Source organism: Mastacembelus armatus, chromosome 16, assembly GCF_900324485.2.
Source record: "Mastacembelus armatus chromosome 16, fMasArm1.2, whole genome shotgun sequence".
NCBI classification, from domain to species: domain Eukaryota; kingdom Metazoa; phylum Chordata; class Actinopteri; order Synbranchiformes; family Mastacembelidae; genus Mastacembelus; species Mastacembelus armatus.
Window position 1 is genome coordinate 10,351,269 of NC_046648.1, and position 11,042 is coordinate 10,362,310.

The window sequence follows — 11,042 nt, forward strand, 5'->3', positions numbered from 1 at the left end:
AATGGTGATCAGTTCAACAGACACCAGTGGCAAACAAGCTCTCTGCCTCTCTCAGACACAAAGAAAGTATGAATGCACACACTGTGCTGTTTTAAACCAAACTCCCATATGTCCCCATAGTTTAACTGTACACCATCCTTCATGTTTTTGTAAACATCATGTTGTAGGACAGGAAGGAGTCTTCCCCCTCTCAGATTCTTTACATTCTTCCTTAGCAGAAAGGCCCATTTATAGCAAATGGCCCAAGCTAATTCCCACGGCAGTGACTTTTAGAAATGGTCTGTTTCACATTGTTTCACTGTAAAAGTCCCATCCTAAGCAAGAACATGGGCTAGATCTTCTTATCCAAATAATCTCAGGAAGCATGACAAACAGCCCTGCTGCCAAATATACAATTAGTGACGTATGCAATATCTGAGCTCTCATGCGACTTTGCCAACAAAAATAAAGACCTCCCCAAAGTCCAATCAATGAGAAAATCTTACAGTGCCTCCTCATTCCTCCGCCTCAACCACACCATCACACGACGGCTCTGGCTGCAGTGCAAGTGGAGTTATGTCAGGTTTCTTAAAGGTACATAATGCTAAGTCCTGCATGTGAGGGTTGTCATTAGATAAAAGCATCTGGATGTCTCATTGACATCTGACAGTTGGCACCTGTCATCTAACATGATGACAGGTGAGGACTTGAGTATGCGACTTAGACTCGAGTCCCATGTAAGTCACACACATAGTAACTTGAGACTTGACTTGAGCCTCAACTTGGACTTGATGTCTGGGACTTGTGAGCAATGTTTATATAAATATTTATTTATTTTATCTTTAATACATTAACGTAATTTTTTGACAGGCCATGTGTTTAGTGTGCTGACCTCTATTGGTGCACCTTGCCACTGGTGAGTGTAAACTGCAGTAAATTGAATTATTGCCTTGAACATGGCAACCATCCTGGCAAGTGTAGTTCAGTGTGTTATCGAATTTGGTTATTATGACTTCATACAAAGGCTAAACAAATGAATGGCAAAGTGCAAGGTGTGCAGAATAAAAATAAAAGACGGTAGATAGACCACATCAAATTTTATCAGGCACCTCAAAACCCACCCAGACAGGTCAGTCAGTCGACACTTGGTTCAGCTCAACATTGGTAATCTAATGTCGGCTTGTTACTAGTTTTGTAGAGCTTTGTAGTCTGCACAGCATACAACAAGCATTGTTCATTGCAACCATGAAACTTGAGATTCGCCTCAGACTGCCAAAAAATTACTTGTGAACATCTCTAAATAAAACCACAACTTTTTAGAGGGTCCATTCACATCCTCTAAATCTCTGTCTCTACTGTGTACTGTATAAATGGGTATTGTTTTGTAATTTTAGGGAAAAGATGTTTTAAAACATGTTTTTTTTTTCTTTAGTAAAACATCAGTATGAGTAATATTGCACCACAGTAATGCCAGACATATGTTTCAGGTCATTTAGAAACAATGTCTTTCAACTCACCCTAATTGGTCGAGGTAGATGACCGCTTAAACTGAGCCTGGTTCTAATGAAAGTTTCTTCTGTTAAAATTGAAGTTTTGAGTTTTTCTTCTCCACTGTCACCAAGTGCTTGCTCATAAGGGATTTGTTGGGCTTTTTTTGTTTTGTACCTTGAGATGACTGTATTGTGATTTGGTGCGACTCTCACCCAACGTCACCTGGAAATAGCTCCAGTACCCTGCGACCCTGAGTTAGGCTTAATAATGTCAGATTTAATAATGCTGTAAAACCTCTCTCTTGGTGGACAGCTGTGAATTTCAGCAGGTCTATTGTTAAGATAATTTAAAAAAAAAAAAAAAGAATCTACTAACCAGCTACGACAGCAACATGTCTGCCACATGAGCACACAGCACTCTGGTGTCTTATCATTTATTCATTAAGTGATGCCACTCCTGTCACTTGTAGGCAATACACTCCCTAAAGCTTAGAAGGTTTGTCTGCAACATGTACGAGTGGCCATCTGCAGAGGTTGCAGGATGAGCTCTGCTTAATGTACCTTTAACTCAAAAGAACAACCAAGCAGGATTTTCTTGTCAATAAAAATATAACATCCCAGTATCCTCAAACCTATCCTATCAACTGCATCAACTGGCCACCTACACCAGAAAAGTGAGAGAAAAGGTTTGAGAATATGATGTAAAGGCCTAACACCACCCCACTGTCCCCAAAGGCAATACATATATCCTACAGGATGAAATAAAAACTGTTCTGACATGGGTTTGTGGTGACGTATAATTCAATAACCTAAGTTTGACCTATTTAATAATGCATTTTGTGAGGCAATAAAAATTTGTCAATTGCCACTGTAATATCACTATCATTTTTATATCAGTGTGGAAAATGCTGCTACTCAATAAACTGGCCTGATTTATTGCAATATTGGCTTTTGATATGATATATTAATACATATATAATGAGAGTAACTGCCTGGAATAAAACTGTTTCCTACTATAAACAAATAAACCTCATCCATATTTATTTGACTTCTACACTTTGAACAGGGGAGTGGGACCCGTTTACGGATTTCGGACACATGCTTACACCATTCTCCATTGTGTAGAACAGAACAAACACAGGGACACAATTCAACAAGTTTAGAGAACAATCTGGTTAGTGCATTTTGTGATGTTTCATCTAGCAGAGCCCTGTGAAGGCAACAGACCCCGATGGACGTCTGAGGGAAAACCATTGCAACCATGCTCCACATGTGAATATAGTACACTATCAACAATATACACACCTGGAGCCACAACCAAAAAATTCAACTGCAGTGCTGATTGTTCTGGAAACATCTGGTCAACAACAGCTTGCAGGATAAAAAATTAGTGAAAGATACAATGAAGTCACCCTGACTGCGCTAGTGATGTCACTGGGTCCCTAAAATTCACATTTTCCAACCTACCTCATCAAAGCCGCTGTCCTCTTTCTTGAATGCTGCAAAAAAAAAAAAAAGAAAGAAAGAATCAGACTCTGCCTGTATTGACATCTTAAAGATGAAGAAATTCTTGAAGAATGAACAAATAAAAAGTGCAATGTAAAGAAGCAGTGTGACACACAGCCTTGTAACTGTACTGAAATATGTCAGGAGTTCATTTGGTGCTCATTAAAGCTGTGTAGGTGATGGTTTCATTTATGCTGAAGAGGAGTGCATTAGCCCTGATGACAACTTGCTTTCCCACATTGAGATTCATTAGAGAAGGACAGAGACATGTACCAACTGGGACGAAAAAAATTCTAACATACTCTACCCCAGTATGGTTATGGTTATGTTATGGTTAAAAAAAAAAAAAAAGGGGGGTTTGGGCAATATATATTAGAAAGAGAATCTATTTATTTAGACAAATAAATAAAGTTATTAACTAATACTAATATCTCAAATGGCAGACAGCAGGTGAGTATCAGACATGGAGTGAAACCAGGTCTTGACAGAAGGAACCAGGCAATGAGACTGTTTTCAGGGTTTTTCAGGTATATACAGATTTACACCGAAATAGTCACACTGGCGAGTCCCAGGTAAGTAACAGTACTAACTAGTTAGCAAAGTTACTTCTAAAAGCCAGGGGAGAAGCTTTGCTAACACTAGTTTTATCACAGATACCCATGTGTCTTACAGGACCCATCTCCCGCACATCTTAGCATTCCAGTTTTTTTTTATCAAGCAGTTTGAGGAATAAGTGCAGGTACATGATCTTTAAGCATGTTAGGCTTACTGTTTTCTTAAGAATGTTGTCACGCTGAATTTTGTAATCACAGCGTAAGCCAAACCACTACTATCTAATAGCATTCTGATTGAAACTCCTTATGTGATTCATTTGCATCTGCAAAGGGGTATTTAATCTTATCCAGATGGGATAGCCATTAAGACTAACACTCGCTGAGAGCTCATCCGGTAAGAATAAGAAGGCTCAAACAATAAAACCAGTGGAGAGGATAATGGACAAATGCAGAGAGCAAACAGAATTGGTCATGCTGGATCTATGGACTTGAAACTGGTGCCAAACACTTTTTAAGCCATTTATAGCTACTCCAACACCACATTCTGTAAAACCAATTCAGTTAATGCGGCTTATTAGGAATTTTATTTCCATATAAATAAAGGTATGTAATGGCAACCCCTAAAAATTGCATCACAATAATTCTTTGTAAAAGAGTCAGGGGACTCTAAGACTGAATGCATAATACTGTTATGGAGGAAAGTGAAGAAATAATGCATCCTCCCTGACAGTTTGTTTGTGTCTGCAGCTTTCTGAATCTTTCACATAGCACTACTAACATGTGAAAAGTATTATTCATACACATGAATTTTCTGTCTCCTCATGATGGCTACATTACCTAGAATGCGAAAGGCTAAAAGACACAATGCTTTCAGCGCTACATTCAACTAAAATGACTTATTTATGTCAGAGCGAGGTTTGGAAGCATTGTCAACCTGGGAACTGAACCATTAAACTGCACCTTCCTTGTCCTCAGACAGTCAGTACACACAGATTAAACTAGACACTCCAGACAGCTTCGTCTCTACAAGACAAAAAACTCCGCACCCATATGTAAGATTTAGTGAACTGGGTGTAGGAGACACATTATGATATCAAGTCAAGTATAAAAATGTTATGCACCTGCAAAACTTTCTAATGACCGCTTACTTTAATTATATGAGCTACGATTACAGGGGCAATTCAACATTTTGGAAACATGCTTATTGTCTTACTTGCAGTGTGAAAAGCTAGGCTGGTTCTGTCCAAAGATAACAAAATGTGCTTATAGAAACTGTTCACCACTTGACAACATGTTGTCCAATTTGTTTTAGCTTTACATAAAGCAAAACCTAAACTAAACTATTTCTTGGCCAGATACACCTTGCAATTATTGTGTGTGTGACATACAGTGGGTACGGAAAGTATTCAGACCCCTTTAAATTTTTCAATTTTTGAGTCACTGCAGCTATTTGCCAAAATCAAAAAAGTTCATTTTATTTCTCATTAATGTACACTCAGCACCCCATCTTGACAGAAAAAAACAGAAATGTAGAAATTTTTGCAAATTTATTAAAAAAGAAAAACTGAAATATCACATGGTCATAAGTATTCAGACCCTTTGCAGTGACACTCATATTTAACTCACATGCTGTCCATTTCTTCTGATCCACCTTGAGATGGTTCTGCTCCTTCATTGGAGTCCAGCTGTGTTTAATTAAACTGATTGGACTTGATTAGGAAAGGCACACACCTGTCTATATATGACCTTACAGCTCACAGTGCATGTCAGAGCAAATGAGAATCATGAGGTCGAAGGAACTGCCCAAGGAGCTCAGAGACAGAATTGTGGCAAGGCACAGATCTGGCCAAGGTTACAAAAGAATGTCTGCAGCACTCAAGGTTCCTAAGAGCACAGTGGCCTCCATAATCCTCAAATGGAAAAAGTTTGGGACGACCAGAACTCTTCCTAGACCTGGCCGTCCAGCCAAACTGAGCAATCGTGGGAGAAGAGCCTTGGTGAGAGAGGTAAAGAAGAACCCAAAGATCACTGTGGCTGAGCTCCAGAGATGCAGTAGGGAGATGGGAGAAAGTTCCACAAAGTCAACTATCACTGCAGCCCTCCACCAGTCGGGGCTTTATGGCAGAGTGGCCCGACGGAAGCCTCTCTTCAGTGCAAGACACATGAAAGCCAGGATAGAGGTGGCCAAAAAACACATGAAGGACTCCGAGACTATGAGAAATAAGATTCTCTGGTCTGATAAGACCAAGATTGAACTTTTTGGCGTTAATTCTAAGTGGTATGTGTGGAGAAAACCAGGCACTGCTCATCACCTGCCCAATACAATCCCTGGTGGTGGGAGCATCATGTTGTGGGGGTGTTTTTCAGCTGCAGGGAGAGGACGACTGGTTGCACTTCAAGGAAAGATGAATGTGGCCAAGTACAGAGATATCTTGGAAGAAAACCTCTTCCAGAGTGCTCAGGACCTCAGACTGGGCCGAAGGTTCACCTTTCAACAGGACAATGACCCTAAGCACACAGCTAAAATAACAAAGGAGTGGCTTCGGAACAACTCTGTGACCGTTCTTGACTGGCCCAGCCAGAGCCCTGACCTAAACCCAATTGAGCATCTCTGGAGAGACCTGAAAATGGCTGTCCACCAACGTTCACCATCCAACCTGAAAGAACTGGAGAGGATCTGCAATGAAGAATGGCAGAGGATCCTCAAATCCAGGTGTGAAAAACTTGTTGCATCATTCCCAAGAAGACTCATGGCTGTACTAGCTCAAAAGGGTGCTTCTACTCAATACTGAGCACAGGGTCTGAATACTTATGACCATGTGATATTTCAGTTTTTCATTTTTAATAAATTTGCAAAAATTTCTACATTTCTGTTTTTTTCTGTCAAGATGGGGTGCTGAGTGTACATTAATGAGAAATAAAATGAACTTTTTTGATTTTGGCAAATGGCTGCAATGACACAAAGAGTGAAAAATTTAAAAGGGGTCTGAATACTTTCCGTACCCACTGTATTGCAATGGCTCAGCACACCTGCATGTGCCCATGTGACTTTTTGATTTGACTAAAATGGTATTTTGAAAACTTTTAAGAAATATATTAGATATCGATCCATTATTTGTGCTACAGCATAGCCTTCAGAGCACTGAATGAAGAATATGTACCTGTCAAAATATTTAGATTAGTAGATGCTGAAAGGCTGTCAGAGAATTTTTGTTCACTGCAAACAAACTTGATGCTATATTTATTTCCATGGAGCTCATAGAAAATAAAAGAAAGATTTTCTTAAGAAGATGATGAGAGGGACACTGACAGAGGAAAAATGAAGACTGGTTTGTCCAAATTCACTGCACAAAAGACCCCAAAACAGACACTTCTGCCTTAAAACCCACAACAGATCATTAGAGCTTCAGCAGCTTTTCAGACTGCATCTCTCACTGGATGGAATTCGCCTTTTGATCAAAGCTGTGAGAAAAACATTAGGAAGCCGAAGCTGTTTCATACAGAGGTGTGTAACACACATTCACTGTTAATCTAACATCAGAGATGTTCTACCAAACACAGCATTACCCAGTGTTTCAACTGCAGGATAAAGAAGAACCTCGATGGGTGTATTTATAGCAGCCATGAAATAATTCTAGTATTTCTCCGTCAGAAGAAGATATAGTTTGTGGCACTGTTGAAACATATTGCACTATTCTGTCGGGTGTTTCTATTATTTTCTCCACCTTATTTATATTAGGAAATAGCTGTCTATATACAGTTCAGCACAAACTACAGCCTCTGAAATAATCATAGAGCTGAATCAATGAAAGAGTGTGAAGATACACTAAACATTATGTCAAGCACGGGAGGATGTACTGCATTACTTTAGCTAGATGTGCCTAATAAACTGGCATCTGAGAGTGTGAAAGGAATGAACAGATGTGAAAAACGATGTGCTTTCCAGTTCGGCTGGCTTTGCGCTCACATTGTCTTAATCACACTTTAGACTTCGAAGATGCAGTGACACGCTGATCTCACGGCCGCTCTGCAGCTTCTCAGAAGCAGTTGGAGGTTAATTGCCTTGCTCAAGGGCACTTCAACTGCAGTAATGAGGGAGGAGAAGCCTCTGCTAATTCACTTCACTGCTCGGATTTATCCCCCAGGTCCAGGGATCAAACCAATCCAAACAGCAGGAAAACAAGAATTAGGACTTTCAAAGGGAAAACTATAAGTTAAAAAGGGCTAAAATAGGATAAATGTGAGAACAGACTGATTGGTTGTCTTTGCTGCCAAACTACCTATTAGGCCACGCTTATTTAATCGCTCAGTCCTTTATAGATAGAGCCACAAAGGGATTTGTTACACATTTGACACACTTTTAGTAATTATTATACTAAATTTGGTTTAAGAATCAGTTCCATATAATCCATCTGGAACCTCATGATCTGAAAAAACAAAAAAAAAGGAAAATAAATAATACAACATGCCACACTCACATATCAACCAGACAGGTCATGAGGACCAAACCTAAGCTGATAGTTGAGTAAAAAGGCTGAGAAGTCCAGTGTCACTCCATTAAACACGTCCGAAGCAATTCAAATGAAATTATTCAAAATGCATTATGTTGCTGGACACTATAATTTGACATGAGATGCAGCCCTGCCCGCTGGGACCGGTTAGACCAACACTATTACGAGGCCATAAACAATACCGCTGGCTCTTTAATGTGCTTTGTTAAGGCACCCACAGAGCAGAGCGAGGGCCCGGCCGGTGCTCAAATGTGTTGATTTAGATGTGGAGGAAAGATCACCAACAGGAGATGAGCATCAGCACAGCAAAAAGCTTGGTGCCAATCCCTCACCTCCTGAAACATTGACCTTAACCCACTCTGTTCATCGCTCCCCTTTTCTCATAGGCAGCATGCAGCTATTCATTCCCAGCACACGCTGCTTCAAAGGCCTCTGAACCCTGTGAAGATCTCTGCCAAGGCACTGTGTGTGCGTGTGTGTGTGGGGGGGGGGGGGGGGGGGGGGGGGTGTCTTCTATACTTGTGGGTGCCCTAAACCAGGAACCCACAAACATAACAAATTAAGGTTAGGGTTAGATAAGTACTGGTTATAATGTACAGTAAATCAATGTAAGTCAATGTAAATGTGTGTGCATGTGTCTGCATCACAATGTGTGTGTACTGAATACGAGCATAAGGGAGAAAACTAGGAAAGGTGAAATGACATACGACGCGTGTACCTTGACAACTAGTGATGTGATTGTGTGTGTGTGTGTGTGTGTGTGTGTGTGTGCGTGATGTCACGTATGAGGCTGCATTAGCAGCACAGCATCCATTAATGGATGAGGACTATCTTTAAAAATAGAGGGTGAGAGGACGATGTGGAAAATGATGAAGGGATTTGAACTGTAGTTTGCACAAATCCTGCAACAAAAGTATACTCCATATTTTTCAGTACATTACTACAAATCAGTGGTGACAGATTTCTAATTTTAGTGCAGCTTTTCTTTCTCTACAGACTAAAAAACAGGGTTTTGAAATTTATCTGAAATTTCAATCAATCGATAATTTTTTGAGAAATCACAAAAATAAAAGGCAGAACACATTTTGATCACAGGGACCACATAAATTGTGCTTTTAAAAAATATATTTATGTTTTTGATAAAAATAGCAAACAGTAGAGATGTTTGGAGCAATGCGTATATTATACCTCACAACAGCTGCTTACTGTAAAATATTTGTTAAATGACCCTGGATTGACTAGAATTATGACAAACAGTTAATCTTACATACTGTTCATATGGATGATGGCATTTATTGTTGTACATATTCCTGTGCATACCACAAGATCAAACTAAATCTACATGAGACTGGAACACCATATTAAAGATGATACATCAGAGATCCATCAGTGTCATTTATGGCTGAGAAGCAATAGTGTCACCATTACAGGGGTCTGTCCACCAGAGAGCTCTGGCCAGTTGGTCAGTTTTCACTATTCTGTGCCATTTGGAAACAAAAGATTAGTTGGCAGATTATCTGATATGAAAAAAAAGGGGTCTGTTTGGCAAAGCTACTATACCCACAGGTAAGCAGTTTACTGTCATATAAGACTGAGAGGAACACAAGAACCTCACACTGGAGAACCAAACCAGAGATCAGCAAATGGATCTTTTCATCTTCCACAATCGTTGCTGATCATAAACTATATGTCACTGGAAGCAGAAAAAAAAAGTCAGTGGTGATGCGCCTATACTGTACAACTGGAGAATTCAACAGCAGATTTCCAGGAAGACATTCCATCCATGTCTGTCCCCATAAGTGTGTGTGAACTTGAATTTGTTGCTGAAAAAGGAAATGCGGACGGCAGAGGTTACTGTGGGCTCTCCATGGCTGGAAGCTCCAAACTGTGAGCAGACATCACCCCAGTTCCGCAGCTGCTTTGGACATTTCTCAACTCGCACTTTCTTTGCACAAAAGGAAAATGGGTCAGAACATGGAAAATACGTCCCGTTACTCACCGATACTCCTGAAACTCTCGGACAAAGTTCTCCTCAACTTTTTCATTTTGCCGATTTTCTCCGCGGGCTGGGAGGCTGGCATCAGGTCGCACATTTCTCCCACCGACTTTCGCAGCGGACTGGCTTGTAGTTTGAAGCGGGGGAAGAGGACCGGGGTTCGGTCAGCCCTGCGGGGGCTTCTTCAGCCCAGCTGCAGCGCGCTGGCAAACACAGGAAACGGAGCCTCAGCGGCTCTCACTTCTCTCATCAACTATTAAAAACGAACGCCTTCTTCGTCTTTTCTTCTTGAGAGCTTCTCAAGAACGCAACTACATTTCCATAGGCAATAAAAGTGCGCGCAAAAGCGGAGGCGTCCAAAAAAAAAAACAAAAAAGGAGACCATGCGTAATTTGCTGTGCTTTTCTGATCCTGAAAAATCAGATCTAGCTCCTACTTCTTTCCTCGGAGCAATTCGTTCCCTGCTCTACCGCAATCGAGATGTCATTTTTGGGATTCTCTCTCCGGTTTCGACCCCGAGACCCCGCCCTGGATTGGGGGGGATTGGAGGACTCCCGGGGAGCACCACGTTTCTATTTGTTATGGAGGCTGGCCGTCAAAGAGCCAGCACCGCCCTGTAATGTGTTGCAGGAGGAATCAGATTGTTTGTCGGCGCTCCTGCTTGAGACTGCTGCCCTCTGCAAAACCCGGTCATCGTGTGCAGGTCGAGGTATTCCCTAGATATCAGCTTCACCAGCGTTAATGCGCTTTGTCCTGACTTTCACTAGAGAAAACCACGATTAGTCTTTCACGCTTAAATAAATAAACGAACCACGGAGGAGCCCTGGTTGATCATGTAACAGAGAACCAAAAAGTCTCTGCGGAGTCTGGTGTTTTTGTTTACTCTGTTTTTCTTATGCAAATTGGTGGAAACATTTCGGTTTTATAGCCGTGCAAAGAATTTATCATTCACTCTGGCACCTCAGCATCATATCTAATGTTTTTTTGTTGTTTGTTTTTTTTCCAC

General features: G+C 40.8%; 1 protein-coding gene across 1 annotated transcript in view; it reads right to left on the reverse strand.

Annotated features, from left to right (window-relative positions):
• cdk14 (cyclin dependent kinase 14) overlaps positions 1-10,474 on the reverse strand; it is a 150,662-nt gene extending 140,188 nt beyond the window's left edge. The window contains exons 1-2 of the mRNA XM_026293778.2: positions 10,040-10,474; positions 2,937-2,968 (exon numbers count right to left, since the gene is read on the reverse strand). Coding sequence (XP_026149563.1) covers positions 2,937-2,968; positions 10,040-10,133 — 126 coding nt within the window. The 5' untranslated portion in view covers positions 10,134-10,474. The remainder of the gene's footprint in view (positions 1-2,936; positions 2,969-10,039) is intronic.
• Between the last annotated feature and the right edge of the window lie 568 nt (positions 10,475-11,042).